This window comes from Prionailurus viverrinus, chromosome B1 (genome assembly GCF_022837055.1).
Source record: "Prionailurus viverrinus isolate Anna chromosome B1, UM_Priviv_1.0, whole genome shotgun sequence".
Classification (NCBI taxonomy): domain Eukaryota; kingdom Metazoa; phylum Chordata; class Mammalia; order Carnivora; family Felidae; genus Prionailurus; species Prionailurus viverrinus.
Genome location: NC_062564.1, coordinates 85996234 through 86021705, shown reverse-complemented (window position 1 = coordinate 86021705; position 25472 = coordinate 85996234). Strand labels below are relative to the sequence as shown.

Below are 25472 nucleotides of genomic sequence, written 5' to 3'. Positions count from 1 at the left end.
ATAAATAAAATAAAACTCAACAGAATAACAAGAATAGTGGAGTTTAATAGACTCCTATAAGAAACTGATAATCAAGCAGACAAAAATTAGGAAGAATTTTAAAAACCTGAATAAGTAAATTAAAAAGCCTGATATAAGAGAATTCTGCACCCAATAATTGGGAATATTTAAGAAGACGTTTTCAAAGCACAAAGCACATTTATAAGAAACAAATGAATGCAACATATTTAAAAGGGAGTCTACAGACACTATACATTCTTTTCAAATTCACATGAAACATAAGCATTCTTAATAATTCTCAAATCTCACCACACAGATAAAAATCCACTAAGAACAATGTAATTAAATGAGAAATCAACAGTAAAAGATGGCAAAAACCAACATATTTGAAGAAAAAAAAAAAAAGAAAACACTCCCAAATAACCCATGAGCTAAGAAAGTAATAATAAGAGAAATTACAAAATCTTTTAGAACTGAATGACTATCGGAATACATAAATATCAAGAGGTTGGTAAACCAGTTCAAACAGCACTTTAGGGGTAGGTTTATAGTTTTAAATGCACTTATTTAAAAGACAAGAAGATATTGTGGCACTGCCAGACCCAGGCTTAAATTGTGCTTTCTTTAGATGTCCTAACAAAATGGATAAGAACATATACAAATTTACACAGAACCTGTCCATGACAAGTTTGTGAACTATTAGCTATTTATTAAGATTATGTGATAGCATAACTACGTCAACAAAATTCATTTCTCAATTTTCAAAAACTTCCCTGCTTTTACTATTTTTTTAATTAAATTATAATAGTAAGGGTACAAACATCATGAATAAACACTGTAATTTTCCTTGACATAAGAGGGAGCTTAACACTTTCAAACTACAAGTGTGTTAATTTCTGAATTCTCTTCTATATAATTATGCATTTTCATTATTATAATTTCTGAAAGATGCCATGAGAAATCAGGCTTTTCTGAGGTTCCAATGTATTACAGAATTTTTCTTGTTATGCTTATTATCTTCATATTTTCTGAAATAAAAACAAGAAATGTATAGTATCTAGAAAATTAATTAAATAGAAATTAATTAATTCACAAGGATATAATTATTTTTATGAAAAATTTTGATAACATTCTTTATTCTATCCTTTTGACCACTCTTTTACCTTATAAGTAGAGAAGAATATTTAAATTGGCAAATACATGATTCTTAAGATGTATTAGACAATATCAATTTTAATACCATCATGGTGTTAAAATTATTGAAAGTAGATTTCCATCACTGGGATACCTGGGATTATCACTAAAGCCAACCAACTGTTATAGATAAGGTACAAATATTTTTAAATAAACTCTACACCTAACATGGGGCTCGAATTCACAACCCCGAGATTAAGAGTTGCATGCTCTACTGAGCCAGCCAGATGTCCCTAATATGACAATATCCAGATATCTTTAAACATTCACTTTATTTTTATAATTTAAAATATAAATAAATATAGGAAAGATTTAAGATTGAAACATAAACATAAAATTGAAACATAATAATCTTTTAACACTAATATATGAAAGAAAATCAGAGACTAAATATAAAATTAGAACTGGAGAAATTTTGCTGTGAATGCAAGAAAATATGAGTACTACATTTCATATTAAATTAGCTTTGAATTTCTTATTAGTCAAAGGGAACAAAAATACCCACAATGGGCCAAAGAAATCATGATTACTCCTTGGGAAAGAATATCCTTTTTCTAATTAAGAGAAAGTTGTCACATGTATCTTTACATTAAAAAAAAACAAAACAAAACTTTAAATAATAGTCTTGAAAAACATGCATATATGCCATATGTTGTTATTCAGTAAAAGTCAAAGGCATAAACTCAAATAATTCAATTAAAGCATTTTGATGGGAGATATCTATCTACTTCCTTTCCCTCCATCACCTCCAACGAGGCTTAGTAGATTTAGCAACAGCAATAAAACAAATGGGTCACACATACAAAAAAAAAGTGATTGTTTAACTAAATTCAAAGTTAATTAAGTATCCTGTATCTTATTTGGTAACCCTACTTCAACACATTGAAACACTTTGCCCTATGCTCAGTGAGCCACAGTAAAACAAAAATACCTTTTCATGTAGGATGCAGCGCTGGCAAATTATAAAAACACACTATTCTCTTGCTTACCAACTAATAGAAAAACTAAGTATCTTATTTGAGTTTTCAGAAATTATTCATACAGAAATATTTTAGTTGTTTCTAAATCTCTTTTATGTTTATTATAGACGTAGAACATGAAATGATAAAGAACATTTAAATTGATGGCAGGCAAAATTTTTAAAAATTTAAAACTTAGAATATTCATCACCAAGATAAATGTTTTTATTAAATTATTATTTTTGAACGACTAGCTAGATGAATAGAAATAAACCAAACTATTTTTCTCCTTAATGAACTATAGAAAATTTATCTTACATTTTAAAAAGTTTTGTGAGAAGTGTAATATATAATTTAACTGGTTAAGGAACAAATTTTACATAGAAGTTTTTTAAAAAGACTTAAAGAAATGAATATTAAAGTGTTGCTATGTTAGACCTGGTTAAAGAAAAGAGGGTGACATTTATCTTGCTGGGGTCATGAATGTAAATTTTATTTTACTTAATAAAATGAAAAGTTGACAAAAGTTGAAATGTAGTATCTAAACTCTTGGTTCTAGGTAGTGGACAGCTAGACCCCACTGAAATGATAGTAAATGAATGAAAAAGATGTAATTCCAAACGACATAAAGAATAGAGGAGGCTCACAGCTGAGGAGACATTTAATCAAATTAACGAGAGACATAAATCTGATGGAAGAGTGGGGCCTGACAATGGAGCCGAGGAGTCTGTGACTTCAGCATGTGGAACACAGGGCTAGAATGGAGATGGCAAATTTGATGAAAGATGGAAGCCAAAGTGGAGCTAACCCTGAAGAAGGAAGGGGGAGTGTTGTCAGGGGCATGGGAGAGCTGCAAGGCCTTTTCGCCCCAGGCAACTGATACACATAGTCTTCTCTAAGGAAAGCTGAATGAGCCACCCAGATGTAACTAGCAACTAGGGCAGGTACTGGGTGAACCTATGTCCTAGAACAAAGCTCTTTGGGACATAGGTTGCGATGTTGGTGCCCCTTCACTCAAACCACTGGGAAAACAAAAAATGGAAAAAAAACACTCCAACACAAAACAATCACAGCCTAGTCACCCACATACTCTACAACAGAGTTTTTTTCTTTAAATGTTTATTCATTGTGCAAGAGTGCACGTACGCACGTGTGAAAGGGGTGGGGCTGGGGACAGAGGATCTGAAGTGGGCTCTGTGCTGACAGCAGAGGGGCTCGAATTCATGAACCATAAGGTCATGACCTCAGCCGGAGTCGGAGCTTAACCGACTTATGGTGGCCATAAGCCAACAAATTCTATCCATGTACCAAAAACTCTCAGGAAGCCTCATTCCTTTCAATTTTATAAAGGAATATGAAGATAAATGCAGTGTGGGGAAAGGAGTGGGGAGGGAGAGGAATTAAAATTACCCATATTTGCCACCAGACAACCAAGAATCACTAAATATTTGAGGAAAGTGTGTAACCTAACAGACAGATCAAAATAGACAAGCAGATTTTTCTGGTCACAGAAAAAACAGCGCATTCAGAATGCAGAAGAGAACTTTAAAAATGTTTCATGAGGGGCACTTGGATGGCTCAGTAGGTTAAGCATCTGACTTCGGGTCAGGGTATGATCTCATGGTTCGTGAGTTCAAGAACCACATCAGGCTCACTGCTGTCAGCACAGAGCCTGCTTTGGCTTCTCTGTCCCACTCTCTCTCTGCCTGTCTCCTTCCTGCACTCTCTCTGTCTCTCTCAAAATAAATAAATAAACTTAAAAAAAAATAAAAATGTTTCATAAAGAGATCTAATAGTATTCTGAGATTTGAGAATAATTGTATCCACAACACAAGTAGATGCTAGGGAAAAAGGAATAAAATAAAAATAAACATTCATTAGAAAAGCTAGTCAAGGAATCCACCTAGTGCATAGAAAAACCAATGATAGAGCATAGTAAATAAAAGCTATGACATATAGAAGATCAATTCAGTAAACTTAATATTTGATTATTCTTTCAGAAAAGAAAACTCAGAAAAGAAAGGGGCAAAATAATCAATGTCATAATATCCCATCAACTGAATGAATATTTGCATCTCCTTCCTCAAATTCGTATGTTGAAGCCTAAATCCTCAGTGTATTTGGAAATATAGCCTTTGGCCTTTGGGAGATAATTAGGTCAAAAAGGTGGAATGTTCATGAATGACTTTAGTGCCTTTATAATGGGATAAAGAGACCAGACCTTTCTCTACTCTTGGCCATGTGAGGATATAGTCAGAAGACAGCTGTCTACAAACCAGGAAGTGGGCTCTCACCAAAAGCCCCCATGCTGGCATCCTAATCTTGGACTTCCCAGCTTCTACAAATGTGATAAATAAATTTCTGTTGTTTAAGCCACCCAGTTTGTGTTTTTTTTGTGTGCGTGTGTTTTGTTTTTTGTTATGGCAGCCCAAACTGACTAAAACATAATAAAAATGAATAAGTATCTAAATTTTCATCTATACTGCAGGAAAAATAATGTGGACACATAAAAATTAGCAGCATAAGTGTATTATTTAGCAATATAAAGAAAACTACCAAGCATTTAAGCCAGAATGATTAAATGTCCTTGCCTCTGGTGAGTCAGATAAGGATGGGGAAAATGCAGAGGATTGTTGCTCTTTTTGTTAATGTTCAGCCGGATATATGTATATTGCTTAATAAATATAAACAAAGCTAAAAATCTGATACGATTGAATTTTATTCCATTTTGAAACGCACCCTTTGGAAAATGGAAGGGGTAACCCATTCTGCAGCTCTTTCATCAGTTTGGAAACACCTAATTTTAAATATCTAAAAATGTTAGCAAAAGGACAGTTCCCGATTTCCCTGAAATTGTTTTTGATAGGGAAATCTGGTTGCAGTGGAGGGTGCTGAAGGCATTTCAAATTCCTAATGTGGGAGGGAAAAAATGAGGTGGTGGTGGTCTCTTGCTGTTCTTGCAGGAAAGAAGGGAGACCTTCCGAAAGGAGCTTGTTAGAAAGACAGGTGACTGAGAGGGTAACAGATAAAGAAGTTGCCTGGGAAATTTGTTACCTGCGCTACCTTCTTCAAATTTTGCTGACCTCAGTCCCACTAAAAAAATAAAACAAACAAACAAACAAACAACATGATGCAGGTCTAATTGAACTCACAGAATGCAGGGTTATCTTCATGGAAATGCACCCACATTTTCATGGTGAAGTGGTATGTATATAAATAATGCATACTTTTGGTTATATACTATGTGCCTTTTTAATTTATTTTTATTTTTTTTAAGATTTTGATGATTTTTATTAGTAGTTTTATTTATTTTTTAATTTACATCCAAGTTAGTTAGCATATGGTGCAATAATGATTTCAGGAGTACATTCCTTAATGCCCCTTACCCACTTAGCCCATCCTCCCTCCCACAACCCCTCCAGCAACCCTCTGTTCTCTATATTTAAGAGTCTCTTATGTTTTGTCCCCCTCCCTGTTTTTATATTATTTTTGCTTCCCTTCCCTTATGTTCATCTGTTTTGTATCTTAAAGTCCTCATATGAATGAAGTCATATGATATTTGTCTTTCTCCAACTGACTAATTTCGCTTAGCCTAATACCCTCTAGTTCCATTCACATAGTTGCAGATTGTGCCCCTTTTACTGTTGAAGTATCAAATGTTAATTCTGCATGAACACCCTTCCATCCATAGAAATCATTCCGAGGGAGTGTCAGATGGAAAGCATATGAGACCAGATGAGAAGGGGAGGATTTCAAATTCCAAAACACACTGGCACCAGCTACTAAAAAGGTGAGAGTAGCTCTAAGGATGACCCAAACTCAAGAGACAGTGGATATAGGGGAAGAGGCAAGGGCCCTGGGGTTAACTGCAGAGTCACAGTTGGAATATATGTGCTTATGCAGAGCAGCAGACATCAGAAACGACCATTCCCCAGCAGAGGCACTGGGTGTGGGTGTTTCCAGTGGAGAAGCAAGAAGGGTCTTCCCTACTCAGAAAAAAAGCTTGTGTGCACAGGGAGCAGCAGTAGACTGCCCCATTCCTCCCACCAATAGTGGAGGAAGGCGACAGAAAACAGAGTCAGCATTCACAGACGAAACAAACAGAGAGTCTCAACAAGCAGGAAACAAAATCTCAATTCAGCGGAAAACTGAGGTCAGTCAAGGAAACAGATGCCACTGGAGGTATTCTGAATAAAGAAGTAGACTTAATGTAGATGGAGCAAACTGGAAGTGAACCCAATTGTTGGAAGGATTGGGGGAGCAAAGGTCAAGAAGGCACGTTCAGGAAATCTGGAAGTACGAGGGTCATATGGAAACCACGGCAGATGATCTCAGCTGCCTGGCAGCAAGTGTGATCTCAATTTCCTGTCCACAGCAGGCAACTGTTACCTTCTCTGCTGTCTTCCACATCTACTGGGACTATCTCTCACTGACAGAATCTAACATGGCACTTTGTGGGGAAAGATATTCTGTACCGCATGAGTTTTCTCCTGAGAAACAGGGGAGATGGAGAGAAGGATGGCGATGATGCAGAACTAACAATAAGCATAGAAAGTGGTTAAAATAACGAATTACACATATACTAATGTGCTAATGTTTAAGTGTAACTAATTGTCTCTGAGAGATAGGAAGGGTACTGTGTACATAAAAAGAATCAGCTGAAAGTCCTGGAAATTAAAATTTTGTTTTTGGAAGTTAAAAAACAAATAGGCCAAAGAGTCAAAGTTCAAGAATGAACTAGTAGGCTGCCTAATAAAGACGGTGAATCAGGCACAAGTATTTACTTTCACTCTTTCTAGAAGTCACACTTAACCTTCAGGGTCAGTTAAAAATACAGGATCTTACAAACAGAATGGGAGGGGAAACAATGGCAACAGAATGGAGGTCTGTGAAAGCTGTATGGAAACAGAAGTACCATCTGCAGCAGAGAAACCCCCCTACTGCTAAAAATGGAGGTGAAGATGGGGCAAAACTGTGAGACTGGCTTGCAAGTCTGAGGTAGTTGAAGCTCTAAATACCCTCTTCCGCCCCATGGAGCGAAGTGATGATCTTCTCTTCACTCTTGAAGGGTAATTCTCTGAAAACGCAAACATAGGGTATCTAGACTCAAACCAGGGTAAGGATAACAATGATAAACAAGACAAATAAGTGAATATTGACAAAGTGAACACCGAAACCCCTACTATCTTTGCCTACTGGGCTCCCAGATTCTCTAGCAATTTAATTAGCCCATGAGGCAAAACTTAGAGACACGAACAGATGATTCCTTAGGGAAAGAGCCTAGCCACTCCTCCCCAGACAGTGAAACTGACAGGTTCAGCCATGTGCTCAGGGCCTCCAACCACCTTTCTCCTTTTGAACATACAATCTATGATCACTACATACCTGAGGAAATCCTTCAACTTGAAGAACAGAGACCAAAAACAACAATAACAACAACAACAACAAACCAACTTGGAGGAAATAGAAACTATGCAGGAATAAGAAGCTTAAAAAATATTTTAAAAATATTAAAATCCTCAGAGGGTTAAGTAGAAGTATTTCAATCATAAAATAAGAACCAAGGGTTATAAAAGAGGACAATGACATTAGGAGAACAAAAGGAGTTCTTCAGACATTAAAGCTACAATAGCAAAAACAAACAACCAAACCAACCAATCAATGAAAACTGCCCTGCTTCCCAAAAAACAAAAGAAAACAAAAAAAGCACTCATAAAAAGGATATAAGGCAAAATTCAGAAAAACTTTCAGAGAGTGAAGCAAATAGAAAGAAAATAGGAAGGAGAAAGTAAGAGACAGAGAGAACATCAATCTAAGGAATCTTACATTTGAAATAGGGTTCCTTAAAAAGAGCATAGAAAACAGAGGGAGAAATTTATCAACAAAATAATTTCTGAATATTTTCCAGAATCGAAACATGAGTTTTCATATTAAAAAGCCCTACCAAATATTAAGCACAATAGATAAAAATAGACCTATCCTATCATCATGAAATTGTAGAATCTCAAATAGAAGAAAAGTTTTAAAGGTCTACGGATGGGAAGATTGGTCTGATACCAAGGAACAGGAATTAGAATGGCTTTAACTACTTTTCATCAGTTACAGTCTTGAATACCTTAAAAAATCAGAATTCAGAATCCTTTGCCTACCCAACCTAACAATTAAGTTTGATAGACTGCAGTCATTTTAAGATGTTTTACTTTTCCAAGAATTTACCTCCTACACAATCTTTCTCAAGAAATTACCAGGAAGAGGGGAGTGTGCTTTACTAAAACAAATGAGTTGACCAAGAATGATACGGATTTGAGATATAGAAAACAGGAAAATCAACTGCCTGGTTCCTAAGATATATGCTAGAACTGGTCAGAGGCTGCAGGAGAGAGATTTTTCAAGGTTAGGAAGTAGTAGAAATGCAGAAAAGCATTCAACAATATTCAACATTCAGCCATGATTTTTAAAATGTTTCAATACATCAGGAACAGATTTAGATAATTTGCAAGGAATCTGAGGATGAATTAGTGATAAGTACATTGAAATAAAGCAAACTTAAAACAAAAAAAGCTGCATAATAAAGGAAAAATAGAGCATACCATGCAGTTTAAGTGTAAACAGGTTTTATATTCTCGTTATGAAATCATTGAATACTGAACTAAGCAATGACATAACTATATGGACAGAGTGAAGTTTGGGTGGAGTGACCTGTATCAAGGTGAAAGTCTTTCATTCATTGAAAGGCACTGTTAAGAAAATGAAAGAGCAAGTCATAAGCAGAGACCATGTATGTACAAACAAAAGTAAACAGGTGAACAACCCACTTTTTTAAATGGGCAAATACTCAGACATTTCAAAAACTATATACTACATTTCATTAAAATCCATATTTGGTAAATATCTATATTTCATTATACACACACACACACACACACATACATATATACATACATACAGCTAGTACATGAAAAGATGCTCAACATCATTTGCCATCAAAGAAATGCAAATTAAAATCATAATAAGATGTCAGGATCTGCCTTTTCTAGAATTCCACATTGAATCACAGAGTATATAGTCTTTTGCATCTGGCTTTTTTCATTTAGCACAGTGTTTTAGAGATTCATCCATAGTGTTGCATCTATTGATAAGAATGAAGCTTCAAACTGAGATCTATTGTCTCCAAATTCATTGTATGTGTACAGTATATGATAACAAGGAAAAGAAAATACTCATTATTCTCAAACAAAATATTAGAGAGTATATCAGAAAGTTATATGTATAAAGTTTTAAAAACACACAAAATATGATTATAAAATAAGGCTAATAAATATCTGATAATTTTCTATATATTTATATCAATTTTTATACTTACCACTATATTATCAAAGCCTTAATTTTTTATATGAGATAGTCTCTTAGCCACTATGAAGAAAGTTGAGAACTAAGACTAATCCTCATTATGTCATTTTTTCCAAAGACTGATGCTGATCATTTTTAAAGAAGGTACTCGAATTATGAAACTCCTAATAATAAATATCCTGTTAGAAAATTTTAAAATAATATGATTAAGTAATTATAATAATTAAAGTAATATATATTTTAAATATATACAATCCACATTGGACATGTCACTAAATTGTTATTTATTTCTATTTTACATGGTGTGAGGTATAAAAAGGTAAAAAGCTAGGTTATAACATTAAAATATGAGTGATTAGATAAATATTCTACTTAATCGGTTGTAAATTTACAAAGGTAAGGTTAAAACAGCTCATCAAGCAAAAAAATACAATGGAAGAAAAGAGTTCCATTATAACAGCACCAACAAATAGAATGGTATAGACCAATTTCTTTCTGCATCACCTGCAGCTATGTTTTATGTATTTTTATGGTGTTATTTTTTGCAGGCAGATTCATAAATTTTCAATATACCAGACACTTGTCTGTTTTGCTTAATGAATACTTTCAATCTAGAATTTCACCTTGCATAATAGCTAATAGCTAACATCTACTAAATTCACACTATGTTTCAGGCAGTGTTCCAAAGAACTCAGTACAATAAATATACAGAGATAAGGAGTAGAAAAGGTGGAAGGAGGGCTGATCATAAATAATGAATGAAATGATGAGAGTATGTGCACGTGCATTTCTCTCATTTCAACTGCCAAAGATTAAAGCAATCATTTGCTTTGTTGTGTGAAGAAATGAAGGGAGAGATGTCAATAGTATTTCAAAGGTGGAAAACATCTTAAGGATCATCGAATTTAAACTACTTCTTACAGACTGAAGAGAGCACAGAGGACATAGGTCACCATAACTAAAAACTAGGTGTTTTGACTCTGAAGTCTTTGCTTCTTCTACCCTACCAAGATGCTAATTCAATTATAAATAACATTGTTTCCAAAAATGATGGAAAATTTAAGAATGATAAAAACCAAACAATACCAAAAAATCAAATTTTTGTTGATACAATAAATAGTGATCTGAAATAAGAATGTTGATACATCTAAATTAAATAATAGGGACATTTTATTTGGAAATATTCTTGTCTAATTTTAAATATTAGACTAAAATAGTGAGTATATTATGATTTTTTTTTTCAACGTTTTTCTTATTTTATTTTTGGGACAGAGAGAGACAGAGCATGAACGGGGGAGGGGCAGAGAGAGAGGGAGACACAGAATCGGAAACAGGCTCCAGGCTCGGAGCCATCAGCCCAGAGCCTGACGCGGGGCTCGAACTCACGGACCGTGAGATCGTGACCTGGCTGAAGACGGACGCTTAACCGACTGCGCCACCCAGGCGCCCCTATGATTTTTAAAACATGTTTTTAGTCATTACTTGAATTGCACAGCTGTTACATAATAGTAAGACAAAGAAATTAACATAGGCTAGATTTTTCTAACCATGACAGACAACTTGGGTCTTGAAAAGATGATTGCTCTTCACAACACATAGCTATCATAAGATGAACTATGTTTAAACAACCATATTTCACAGTCTCTCTCATGTTTCCATCTCTCCTTTCCTAAACAATATTTTATAAGTTCACAAGACATTATATATTACTCAAGTAACATTTCAAAATCTTACTTTGGAATATTGTTCTCTTCCAGAGAATGACGACTGTATACCCACATGCTGGAAAAGAGAAGGTTTATATCGAATACGAATTTGCTTATTTCGTTCTGCACATTTTTCCTGGGGAAAAAGAGAAACAATAATCTTCTGTAACAACCCAAATACTCCTTTTTATTGCTTTTATGGATGGAAGAATTCTGTATTATATTAGTTTTTGCCAGAGTTCTATTTTAATACTTAAACATTAAATAAAACTTTATTACTTAGATTTTTCTTCATAAGAATAATAAAAGTTGAGGTACAAAAAGGTGTTAGTTAAAGCCTGTATTTTCTTGAACTCTGTCATAGAAAATCAGGCTACTGCTGTACCAACTATAATTTTCCACTCCCTTCTTGTTATTTCAACAACATAAATGAATTTTTTTTTATTTTTCTATCCATTCTCTCAGACTATATTATTCTTTGTCTTTTCATATTAATTAATTCCTACACTGTTACACCCCCCTCAATGTATTAAGTAGAAAAAAAAAACATGATTAAAACAACCAATATTATGCTTTATAGAAAAAAGATTTGGTTAATCTCATTAAAAATAAAAATAAGAAAGATGACCTGTGAAACCACCCCTTAATATTACAAGCAAACATTTGAAATTATTATGATCACTGAGAATTACTTTACATACTGTATACTTAAAAATTCATAAAAATCCATCTCAAATTTATATACTCAATATATTCAAGTATAATTAACATAGTGTTGTATCAATTTCAGGTACACAATATAATGATTCAACAATTCTATATATTTCTTAGTGCTCATCAAGATAACTGTTCTCTTAATCCCCTTCACCTATTTCTTCTATCTCCCCACCCACCTCCCGCTCTGGCAACCACCAGTTTGTTCTCTATATTTAAGGTTCTGTTTGTCAATCTCTTCGTTTGTTTGGTTTCTGAAATTCCCCATGAGTAAAATATTATGGTATTTGTATTTCTCTGATTTATTTTACTTAGTATTATACCCTCTAGGTCCACCCATGTTGTTGCAAATGGCAAGATTTCATTCTTTTTTAAGGCTGAGTAATTTTCCATTGTATATATACCACACCTTTATCCACTCCTCTGTTGATGGATACTTGGGTTGCTTCCATATCTTGACTATTGTAAATAATGCTGCAATAAACACAGGGGTGCATATATCTTTTCCAATTAGTATTTTGTTTTCTCTGGGTAGATATCCAATATTGGAATTACTAAGTCATATGGTAATTCTATTTTTAATTTTTTGAGGAGACTCCATACTGTTTTCCACAGTGGCTTCACCAATTTGCATTCCCACCAATAGTGCACAAGGGTTCCTTTTTCTCCACATCCTTGTCAACACATGTTATTTCTTGTCTTTTCTATTTTAGCCATTCGAACAGGTGTGAGGTGCTATTTCATTGTGGTTCTGATTTGCATTTCCCTAATAATGAGTGATGTTGAGCATCTTTTCATGTGTCTGTTGGTCATCTGTATGGCTTCTTTGGAAAGTATTCACGTTATCTGCCCATTCTTTAATCGGATTAGTTGGGAGTTTTTTGGTGCTGAGTTGTATAAGTTATTTATATATTTTGGATATTAACCCTTTATCTGATATATTATTTGCAAATATCTTCTCCCACTTGGTAGATTGCATTTTTGCAATCTTTAAACAGCAGGCTTACTTAAATGTATTTCTACGCAGCACAAACATGTAGGAAAGTATTATATTAAAGGATTGTTTTTATAACTGTAAAGTATTTAAATAATCTAGAGTTAATTTAATTTGAAACTAAGGTCAGATAAAATTAGTTAAGGAGTTAAAAACCAGCAAATATGATAATATTTGCTAAGCTATTAATAGAAGTTCCAATGAGATGGCATTATCAAATGTTGGCTTCCCACAAAATGCCCCTTTAGCTCTGCTAAAGGAAAGCTGAGTTAATTGCTTATTGCAGTAAGGGAGAAACTACCTTAGCAGTGTCTACTCAAGTGTTGTGCTTATTTTTTAATTGGGTTATTTTCCTGTTATTGAGTTTTGGGAATTTTATATATATTGTGAATACAAGTCCTTGTTGTATATGGAATTTACAAATATTTCTTCATAGTCTGTGGTATGTTATCCTCTAACAGTAAAATTTACAGTACAAAAGATTTGAATTTGATGAAATCTAATTTAGTAATTTAAAAAAATGGATCATAGTTTTAGTATCATGTCTAAGAACTCTTCTCCTGGATCCTGAAGATATTTTTTTACACTTCTAAAGGTTTTAAAGTTTTTTTTATATTTAGATAGGTGATCTACTTTGAAATAATGTTTTTATCAAGCAAGATGTTTAGGTTGATATGTAGGTAGGTACGTATATACATACCAACATCTACATATCAACCTAAACATCTTGCTTACATACATACCTATCTGCATATCACATTTACACACATCCAATCCATGATCATGGTATGTCTATTTCTTTCATCAGCATTTTTAGGTTTTCAGCATATAATCTACATATCTTGTTAGTACACACACACACTCATACATATGTATCATGATAGTCTCTATTATTGATAATTTGTTTTTGAGTCTTCTTTGTCAATCTTCTTGTTGGTTTTCTTGCTCTTTTCAAAGAACTACTTTTATGTTTTCAATTTTGTTGCTTTCTGACTTCATAGCTAATATTTTCTTACTTCTGCTTGATTTGGGTTGATTTTATTCTCTATTTCTAGTTTCTTAAAGTGGAAGCTGAGATTATTAATGCAAAATCTTTCTTCTCTTCTAAGGTAAAGATTTCTTCTAGGATAAATTTCTCCTTAAGCAGTGCTTTAGCTGAATCTCACAAATTTTGATAGGTTGTATTTTCATTTCATTCTATTCAAAGTATTTTCTAATTTCCTTTGAGACTTCCTCTTTCATTCATGGTTTATTCAGGAGTGTATTGTTTAAATTCCAAGTGCTTGCAGATTTTCAGTTATCTTTCGGTTATTAATTTCTTCTTTTTAAATGTTTATTTATTTTGAGAGAGAGAGCGAGCAGGGGAGGGGCAGAGAGAAAGGGAGACAGAGAATCCCAAGGAGGCTCTGCACTTCAGCACAGAGCCTGATGCAGGGCTCGAACTCACGAATCACAAGATCATGACCTGAGCTGAGGTCAGATGCTTAACAATTGAGCCGCCCAGGAGTCCCCATGTGTATTTTATTTTTTTATTTTTATTTTTTTTAATTTTTTTTTAACGTTTATTTATTTTTGAGACAGAGAGAGACAGAGCATGAATGGGGGAGGGTCAGAGAGAGGGAGACACAGAATCTGAAACAGGCCCCAGGCTCTGAGCTGTCAGCACAGAGCCCGCCGCGGGGCTCGAACTCACGGACCGTGAGATCATGACCTGAGCTGAAGTCGGCCGCTTAACCGACTGAGCCACCCAGGCGCACCCCCATGTGTATTTTTAAATAATGTGTTTTGTATTGCTGTTGGACGTAGTGCTTTTTAAATATCAATTAAATCCAGATGGTAGATGGTGTTGTTCAATTCTTTTATCTCATTGCTGATTTTCTATGCACCAGTTCTGTTCTTGAGAGAGGAGTGTTGAAGTCTCCAACTATACTTGTAGACTAATCTATTTCTCTCTTTAATTCTGTCATCTTTCGCTGCATGTATTTGAGTCTCTCTTATTAGATGCATACACTTTTAGGATTGTTATATCTTCTTGGTGATTTGACTCTTTTAGTATCTTTCTTGATCCCTGGTCAAATTTTTTGGGTTTTGGCACCAAAGTCTACTTTGATATTAATATAGCTAGTACAAATTTCTTTTTGTTATTGTCTGCAAGGTATTTATTTTTCCATCTTTTACTTTTAACCTATGTATTTCATTATATTTTAACTGAGTACAGACAGCTATAATTGCATAGTGTTTTTTAATCCATTCTGATGAACTATCTCTTAGCTGGTATATTTTGACATATTTAATTTGCATCTATCATTTTATTATTGTTTGTCACTTTTCTTCCACTTTTCACTAAATTTGTGGCCTCTCATTATTTGATGTAGTAGGTATAAGTGTCAGTAAAAATTCTGGATACCAGAACTTAAAAACTAGTGCACTCATCAGGTTTAGTTCTGTAAACAAATTTCAGGGAATTACATTAGACAGATAGTATTTTCCTAAAATAGTTTGTATTTACAAAGTAAAGAAATACTCACAGGAGTCTCTCCTGGGTTACACATCTTTACCTGAAAAATGTCCCCCAAAAGCAAATCTATGGGTTTATCTTTGTAGAACATTAAAAAAAAACGCACAAAGTCAGTTAAGTCCTCAGATTTAAATAGCTTTCCTACGAAGAAAAAGTAAACAAATCCAAATAACTCGAGTGTTTATACCATATATTATAAAATAACCCTTATATATAGTTGTTCATTCTATTAACAAGAGAAAGGACCAAAAAATCATTAAAAATTAAATATATCCTTATATAAGTATATCCTTAAAGCATTCATGAAGTTAAGGATAATAAAATAATATATCTGCTTAAGTATTACAGATTACCACTTCTGGGAGAGAGAAGTGTGAAGCAGGTTTAGAATAGTGAATACCCTCAGGAAACCAATTTTGATAACCAATGAGGATCAATTTCTAAGTCTTGTGAAAGATACAAATACATAAAATGAAATGTACAGAAGCTATAATTTTTACTTAATTTTGTAGAAGCGGATCTATAACCTGACTTTTGTAGAACTTTATCCATCTACCACATTTTTTATGTTTAGTATTTAATTTTGATTAAAATATAGCATTATTTCAATATTTGAGCATCATTTTATAAGAATTAAAAAAAATTTTTTTTAACATTCATTCATTTTTGAAAGGCAGAGAGAGACAGAGCGCGAATGAGGGAGGGGCAGGAGAGAGGGAGACACAGAAACAGAAGCAGGCTCCAGGCTCTGAGCTGTCAGCACAGAGCCCAACGCGGGCTTGAACTCACGGACCGCGAGATCATGACCTGAGACAAAGTCAGCTGCTTAACAGACTGAGCCACCCAGGCACCCCTCATTTTATAAGAATTTTATTTCTATCTTATATTTGTGATACTTAAAGATTTGCTATACTTTAAAGTAGGCTATTTCCTTAGGTCCAATTGCTTTCTTCTAATATACTGCATTTTTGATTTTAAAATGAAGTTGAAGGTATAAGATTCAGGTAAATGTTAAAGTAAATAGTGTAAAATACACCTATTTAATAAATATGATAGTAGGAAGTAATCATGCTTCCTTTTCTTTACTAGGAGTTGAATCTGTATGAGTTATTTAATCAAATGTATAGTTATATTTTAATTTTTTGGTTTCTATATAGTAACCAAAGTAAGTGATTTAATGATGGAAATAGTTGAATCAATATTTGTCTCTTCCTTATCTGCTGTCAGCATGCTGTAAAATTCTATTTAGCAAACTCATGTTTTTGGTAATATTGAGTAAGAAAATTGTTAGTTTTATAACAACACTAACAACAAAAAACAAAGGTGTTGTAAACTTAAGCTTAAATAAGACTTCAGGATTACATATACAATGCTCCTTGTTCAGTGTGCTCTTGGTCAGAATGTGAATACTCTCCAGCCTTCTCACACCGGGCTTTGGTGAGAAAGATACAAAAAATTTAAAATTTTCGCAGTAATGTATCAACAAAATTACTTCCTCTTCAAGCTTATCAGGTATTGCTGTTACCTATAATTTTTCCTCGTATTTAAATCAAAGCTGAGCATAAACCTTTGGGGTTTCAAAATTGGATTCTGCAATACTTGACAGAAAGTATGGAAAAGAAAGTTATCAAGTAAGTATATGAATAACAGATTTCACTAGCAATCAGAGAAATTCTTAACACTCCTCCCAATGGCAAAAATAAATAAATAAAAAATGATGTAATAGAATCACATGTTGTCAAGCATATGGGGAGGTGGGAACTCATACGCACTGCTTAGGGGACTATAAACTGTACAGCCAATCTGCAAAGTAATCTGGCATGACTTAGAGACACAGTCATATTCACCCTCAGTGGTCCTGATCCAGGGGACAAAATATGTCACTTCATTTCTTTGTGGCAGCAGAGAGTTGGGAGCAAAGTTGACCGCTTTGAGGACGGAGAAGTCAAATGGATTATTATGTGGGGCATATGCAACAGCAGTAAGAAACAATAAACTAAATTGACACAAATCAACATGTTGACAGTTTGAAAATCTAGTTTTGAGGACAAAAATGTTAAGGGGCATGAAGAGGGTTATCACATCACCATTTATGTAAATTTTAAACAGATAAAAACATGATAAACACCAATATAAGCATATTTATATGTATACTTTGTTCTAAACATTTTAAAATGTCTATTATTTATTTTCGAGAGCGAGAGACAGACAAAGCACAAGCAGGGGAGGGGAAAAGAGAGGGGAGTCACAGAATCTGAAGCAGGTTCCAGGCTCTGAGCTGTCAGCATAGAGCCCGATGCGGGGTTTGAACTCACAAACTGTGAGATCGTGACCTGAGCAGAGGTCTGACGGTTCACCGACTGAGCCACCTAGGTGCCCCTATATGTACACTTTGAACATATTAGAATGGAAGCCTATTGGGGGGTGGGAGGAAGTGGGAGTAGGGACTGGGCATAAAATGAAAGAACAAAGTAAAAGAGGGCTCCTGTATGAAAGCAAGGATGATATGCACCATGGAATGAGGGTGGTAATTCAACTTGCCACCTCAAGGTTCAAACAAAAGAAAAAGTATAGGAGGGAGGGTAGAAAGAGTGGAAGGAAGAAGAAAGAAAGTTTATAAAAGAATTTTTTTTTTAAATCCCACGATTGGCCCAATTTTAGGCATTCTTCCATGGTGGGTATGATTCACATATTTTTATACTTTTCTAAGTATGTCACATTTGGCATACTGGAAATTACCAGGAATTTAGAGTACGGTAGTCCTAAATCAGAATTCCTTTCTTACAACTTTAACTCTTTGAGTTTTCATGTAAAATAGAGCAGTACCCCTTAGTCACTGAGTTAACATGTGGGCCAGACTTGCAGCAAGCATTTAGCAAGTAGTAGCTTTCTTACATTTTCATCACATGTATAGGCTGCTTATTTATATTGTCTATCTCGGAAAGATTGGTTTAAAAATACATTTACTGAAACTCAAGATACCTGAATTTGATCTTACTGTTAAATTAACAGTATCTTTACAGAAATCATGCCATTCCTTTCCATTAAGTAACAAACTAGTAAGTTTTTAAGAAAGTTTAGGATTATTGTGTGCTAGAAAATACAAGGCTTACCTATGAATCCAAGAATTGAAAACTCAATATAAAACCAATTATTTGAAGTGATATTATGCACAAAATCTGTGATTTTTGTAAAGTACCTCTTTTTAGCTATGATATCATCTTCTAGCTGGAAAAAAACAAAAGTCATTAGTTCCTTTGATGCTTCCATTGAATAAATTGCATTTGCTTGAGAACTGAAAATACTTTCTCAATAGAATACACTGAAAAACCAGTTTTTATGAGGTTATTTTATTTTTAGTTCAATTCACTGAGGGTATTTACTATTAGTTAGTTTTCACTTTGAGATTCTGAGACTAGAGATGAGGTTTCTTTCCTAAGTAGTAATATGCAACACTCAATCTAAATCCTCATTGAAAAAAATCTATTTATCCGAATCTATTTACATCCTTACAAATACTTCCGTTCCCAGTTTAAGCCTCACTAGCTTTATGTTTGAGATGATAGGCGCCAGGTCCTGTCACCAGAGAACCAGGGACCGTGCTTGGCAATGAGATGACGAAAGGGAACTGGCACTCTCATCCACAACTAGCTGGGTAGATGAATGTTGGTACACATAAGCCTAAGAATAGCTCTCCATAAGAGAGGGGGAAAGAGAAACTAGAATTTTCTCCTAAAAAAATATTTATTTATTTATTTTGAGAGAGAGGGAGAGGAAGAGCACGAGCGGGGGGGAGAGGGGGGGTGCGGGGTGCGAAAGAGAGAGGGAGACAAGACAATCCCAGGCAGGTTCTGTGCTGGCAGCACGGAGACCAACTTGAAACTCCATCTCATGAACTGTGACATCATGACCTAAGCCGAAATCAAGAGTCAGACGCTTAACATACTGAGGCACCCAGGCTCCCCTAGACCTTTCTTTTTTTAATTTCATACATATTATGGGTAATCTATACAATAAGAGGGCCTCCTAAATGATTCAGAAAAATGTGGAAATCCACAAGCGAGTTACCAAAGCACAAACTAGAATCACATTGTTTCAAATTGGGAAGAATACATTGGGTGGATCTCATGTTTCTGTTAACCAGAAATCAAAAGGCTCTTTTTTTTTTCTTCCGGTAAAAGAGAAACACCTTGCTTCAGGCTTTTTTCTAACGTTTCTCTCATCTCCAGTGGTATCTTACAAACTCTTCTTACAACTGCACATTGTCACATATAGTGAAGTATATACTCACGGCTGAAACATAAAACTCTTTATTTAACAATATGCCAGAATTCAGGGGATCCAAACTATATACAGTTTATTTATTTAAGAAATACAGTAAGGCACTGTAGAAGTGGGTAGAACATAAAATACAAGAGGAGACAATGTAGGGTACCAATGGCGTATATTAAGTGTTTAAAATGTTTGTTTAATGTAATAAATTTGCGGGGAGAGAAATGTAGGGAGCATAATTTCTATTTTTTTCTAATTTGAGAAGTTCTTTTCAGTTTGCTTCAGGTAACTATGATATCCTCTGTCAATAGTAAACCCCGCTAGAAGACTTAGTTCAAATCAACTTTCAACTTCCTTTTGGCATTTTCTTTGGCATTTTCTTATTTTCTGAATACAAAGTAAGGTGGAGGAATACAAGCAGGAAGGAAGGAAAACATAATACTTCCACTTTAAATTATACATATATATACCAAGGTCTTACCTGTAAATAATACATGGCCTTTGGTTGGGCATAAAGCATCAAAAAACAAAAATCCAGTACTTGTTTGATGCGCCAACTAAAGATAAATAATAAAATCTGTTAATATTTGTCATTCTTACATAATTATTTATAAGCACACCAGTAATTAAACACAAACTTTGTTTAGCCCTTTGCTAACATGGAGTACTGTCTACAGTAAGTGAAATTGAGTGTTACACTGAAAAGTTACACCAAAAAGGTTCCCATCTTCATTTAGTGGCCGATATCTGCCATCGCTAAACTAGAATAAGCACAATCTATTAATTTTACGTTTTGGTCAGTTAATTTTTGATCTGTACAAGAAAGTTAATATCCTTTCTCATCTTAGGTCTCGTTCAAATAAAAGTAAGAAGAAACTTGGTTCTAATTTAACACTAAGCTAGATGCAAGGCCAGTTCCTTAAGATACAAAGAACAATACACAATGCACCTCTCGCCCTTCTGGGTTTCATAATCTTCTATGAAAATATGGAAAAGTAATAAGATCAGAATGATTAGATAAGTGATATACAAAGATGTTGGCAATGATGATGTAACATAAGACAGGGCGGGTGGAGCAGGGAGCAGGGCATTCAGTGAGAGGACCAGTATCGCAAAGACATGAAGCATGTGAGAGAGCCTGCCACCTCAGATCTACAGCACCAAGAATGGATGGAAAAGAAGCTGACGATGGTAAGGTGGGAAGAGACCAGATCATGAAGGAAACTTTGCACTTGCTCTCCTATGATTCTTCTGTCTACACTATGGAGAATAAATTGGAAGACAGGCTAGGTGAGGCTTAGGGAAAGCAAATAGATCATTAATCGCCTGAAGCGGAGGAATGGTCCAGAGCAGAGGAATGGTCCAGACCAGAGGAATGGGAAGGAGAGGGATGATGCAGAGAAATATTTTTTTTTAATAAATGTTTATTCATTTTTGAAAGAGAGAGTGTGAGCAGGAGAGGGGCAGAGAGAGAGGGAAACAGAATATCTAAAGCAGGCTCCACGCTGACAACAGCGAGACAGATGCAGGGCTCGAACTCACCAACTGTGAGATCATGACCTTAGCTGAAGTCGGGACACTCAACTGACTGAGCCACCCAGGCGCTCCAAGAGAGATTTTTTTTTTAAAGAAGAAATGATAGAGACATAAAGGGCAGAAGGAAAAACAGGATCTAGAATGCCTCCCAGCTTTATGACTCTAAAAACTGACTACTTAATTAAAACAAAATCCTTAAGAGATTTCCAGATTCTGACATACCATTTATTATTGTAAAACAAAACAGAGCTAAATGAGTTTCCTGGGATAAGATGTTTTTTCTGAATTCTGGCATTTCTTTTACTCTATTAAGTTTTGAGGAACCGAATTACTTCATTTCTTATAATACCTTCCACATTTATAATCAAACAGTAGTGTTCCTTTGTACACATACAAACCTTTTAATTGTTCAAAATTCTTTCATAAATACTATACTATCATATTTTATTCTCACCATGATTTTTCCAAATATACAACATAGATTTTATTATACACACCAGAAAGTGGAAGCAGCTAAGAAAACAAAGGCTAAATTGCCAGGATGACCAACAAACAGAAAAGCTGGAATTAGAAGGCACGTGTAATAATTTATAACCCCAGGCTTTTTTCCCCCATCATTATGCCCTTGCTAATTATCAGCTGAACATGTGAACACTGATAATCCAGTGCTGGTGGTAAATGTTTTCTGGGGAGTGGGGTGGGGATGAACCACGATTTGTAGCTTCTGCCCATTTCCATAGTGTAGTTGCTCCTACCATCACTGATTTCATGCTACCAACCTGACATCGCTGGACACAGACTGGGAAGGCACACACATAGTCATTCTTGCAAGAACTGACTGTGAAATGGGATCTATTAGATGCTGGTTCCAACAGTACATCTGATGAAGTTTGTTATTTGAGAATACTGTGTTCTAATACATCATACCTAATTTTTTTAAATGTTTATCTATTTTTGAGAGAAAGACCGAGTGCGAATGGAGGAGGGACAGAGAGAGAGAGGGAGACACAGAATCTGAAGCAGGCTCCAGGCTCTGAGCTGTCGGCACAGAGCCCAGCACGGGGCTTGATCTCACAGACTGTTCGATCATGACCTGAGCTGAAGTCAGACACTTAACCGACTGAGCCACCCGGGTGCCCTGATACCTCTCTAATTTTCCTGAGTCCTCAGTTGACTGCTTGATGTGTAACATGTTTGGATAAAAAAAGGCAGGTATTGAAATGACTTCCAAGGATCCAGACTTCAGCTGCCTTTTGAATCTGTAAACAGAAGTGGAAGTTTGTAATTGAATATTTGATTTACCAAATGAACAAATACTTAAAAAGAATGTCTTCATGCACGTCCATGTAATATTTTTATTCAAATTATTTCACAGGTTGATACATGATATCCACATTATGAAACTAATACTTTTTAGCTAAACTATTTCTTTTATAAATTAGTGCACAATATAACAAAAAGTTAAAATATACAATATAAAATTAATTTATTTTCATAAAAATTATAGGCACTTTAAATTTTTGCAAGTTTACAACCATATATATATATACACTAAAAGATTCAAAATAATGAAACTAGTGAGTTAGCCTAGAACATTAGGTGATTTTTAAAAATGCATAGTTTTGGGGCACCTGGGTGGCTCATTCAGTAAAGCGTTTGACTCTTAGTTTGGGCTCAGGTCACGATCTCACAGTTTGTGAGTTTGAGCCCTGCGTCAGGTTCTGCGCTGACAGCACACGGCCTGCTTAGGATTCTCTCTCTCCATCTTTCTCTGTCCCTTCCCCCATCTCTTCTCTCTCTCTCTTTCAGTAAATAAATAAACTTAAAAAATAAAAAAATGCATACTTTTGAGTTTAATAAGATTCCTACTGGATAACAGCACTGTGGCTCCTGAAACTATAGACTCATCACAGCAAGCAAAGATTAAAGGTGACTCTTGTCCACATTCATTGGATGACTATGTATGCTTTTTATAATCTTTATTTTGTTGAGTGGAGGGATGGGATAAATGGATGATGGGTTTTGGGGAAGGCCCTTGTTGGGATGAGCACTGAGTGTTAAAAGTTAAGCGCCGAATCATTAAATTCTACTCCTGAAACTCTCATCACACCATATGTTAACTAACATACAATGTATGTTGGATTTAAATAAAATAAAAATATATATTAAAATTGAAGAAAATTAAAAATTAAAAAAAATTCTAAGTTAATATTTATAGACCATCATTAAAATGCACAGCACACGGCTCACAAAAGCTGTTATGCAAATCTTCCACCATCAGGGTAAAGGGTGGGACACCAGGTAGAGCCTTTTGAATGATTTTCCTTTAGAGAGAATACGACTTTAAGTGGGATTTATGTTTAGGCATTACATTATTTATTAAAATGTTAAAGTCTCAAGAAAATGTTTGTTTTTTACTAATAGGTGAAAAAGCAGGGCAGAGTTTTACATGCACAATCTCAATTATGTGCAAAAAAGGCAGTTCTCACTTTGCACAATTCCAATACGAATGAATCTCAGTTACCATGTATTAGATAACACATCTCCCTCAACAACACTGTTGGAATTTGAGTCATCATGCTATATTCACCGCGAATAATTCCATAAAGTACAAACTTGCTTCGGGCTCTTCAGCCCACATGCCGTTACACAAATAACAAATGCACATCATCATCTCACCCCTTCTTCCAAAGTCTGTTGGCGCCTGATCACAGTGCTTGTGTCGCCTTCTTGTGACATTAGAATGCAGACAATTTTATTCCTTTTGTTTGCTTTTAAAATGGTTTCCAAATGTTTGAAATTGGTGTGTATCATGAGCATGGGGTGGCAGCATGTGCTACCGAGAATGTGGGGTTTGAACCCAGAAAAGGGTCTCTGCTAATTTTGCTTCCATCACTTACAAACTTTAACCAGCTATTTACTTGCTCTAACCTTCAGTTTCCTCATCTGTAAACCTAGCATAGCGATACACTCCCTTCCAGGGAAAGAACTGTTCTACAGGTAACTCGATTCTAACGAGGCTCTATGCATCAGTGGAAGAGTTTCTGGTTATTTGTTTGTTTGTTGACTTATTATTTATTTAGGTGGGAGTGTAAATGGGGAAGTGCAGGAGATGAAAGTCTTCCTGAATCCTCTGATTTTATGGTGTATCAACTGGAAAGATTTTTAAACACTAATTTTAGTATGTTCCTTGGAGAGTAGAAAATGCTGGATCAAAGAAAAGAATGAGGAATTCTGCTTGCTTTGGGGTAAAAATTAGTAACACAATACCTACATTTTAAAAAAGTAAAATTGCGTAACTTTGTACAGCAATTTAGAATAGCAGAGGTACGTGAAAATAACATTAAGTTGCAGCATATACAATCATCAAAAAATAGGATTGCAGAAGCTTATAAATTTTGTCCTCTAGAAAATTTCACGCAAAGTCTCAAAACAACAAAGGCCCAGTTACAAATAATTTCTATCTTGACGGTATAATTTCCCATTACTGATAAAGAGAAAGATTCCAGGCTCATTTTTTTTTTCAGTCTGTCTTAAGCAAGACCCTTGAATCTTGTGTGGTGACATCTTTCTAGGATTCTTTAAACCTTTTCTAGCTTATTAGGTTACGGATAGCATCAAAAGTCCTGGAGATAATGATACCAGAATTGCGAATTGCCAATGACTAGAGAAAATAGTATAATTGTATGTTGTTGCCATTATAAATGAATAATTTTACCTTACAGTCATAAAAGTATGGAAACCATACAGCTTTATATTTTTATATAAAGCACATAGCTACATACAGTTTCATATAAGGTTTTATATAACCTTAGTTGGGTCCTTTAACAATTACTATATAGTCTCAAATTTAGGGTCAATAACATATAGAGCAATCTCTCATTAACCCCAATAATAAGACCTAGAAAGAGGGTTTTGAGCTAAATTAAATACAGAAAAATGTAGGCATATAAATGAGAAGTTATGAGTCTACATTAAAATGTTAAATTATAGTTTTATTCTAGTCTCACAAAAAATAAAATTGTATCCCAACCCTTCAGGCTGTATTGTTAACATTAATATCCTTATCATCATGTGAATCTTTTTGAATCATCTAATACAGTTCTCTGATACACATGATCTTCAAGCCTGGCTAAAATACCAGTTAGTGACATTGTCTTTGTACATTTTATAGCAAAACGTAAGTATCCCTATACATCAAGTAATATTTTTGTGATCTCCACAAGTAA

General features: G+C 34.7%; 1 protein-coding gene across 9 annotated transcripts in view; it reads right to left on the bottom strand.

Moving 5' to 3' along the window:
* Positions 1–25472, bottom strand: part of MGAT4D (MGAT4 family member D) — a 60994-nt gene continuing 35522 nt past the window's right edge. For 5 of the 9 annotated variants that reach the window (XM_047856760.1, XM_047856764.1, XM_047856766.1 and 2 more), the window contains 8 exons: positions 22389–22502; positions 20189–20264; positions 18549–18663; positions 17283–17363; positions 15446–15576; positions 11238–11345; positions 9517–9682; positions 1–1028 (listed from right to left, as the gene is read on the bottom strand). In XM_047856760.1, the coding sequence (XP_047712716.1) occupies positions 9668–9682; positions 11238–11345; positions 15446–15576; positions 17283–17363; positions 18549–18663; positions 20189–20264; positions 22389–22502 (640 nt within the window). In that variant the 3' untranslated portion in view covers positions 1–1028; positions 9517–9667. The remainder of the gene's footprint in view (positions 1029–9516; positions 9683–11237; positions 11346–15445; positions 15577–17282; positions 17364–18548; positions 18664–20188; positions 20265–22388; positions 22503–25472) is intronic. The other 4 variants (XM_047856762.1, XM_047856761.1, XM_047856763.1 and 1 more) reach the window with 4 other exon arrangements.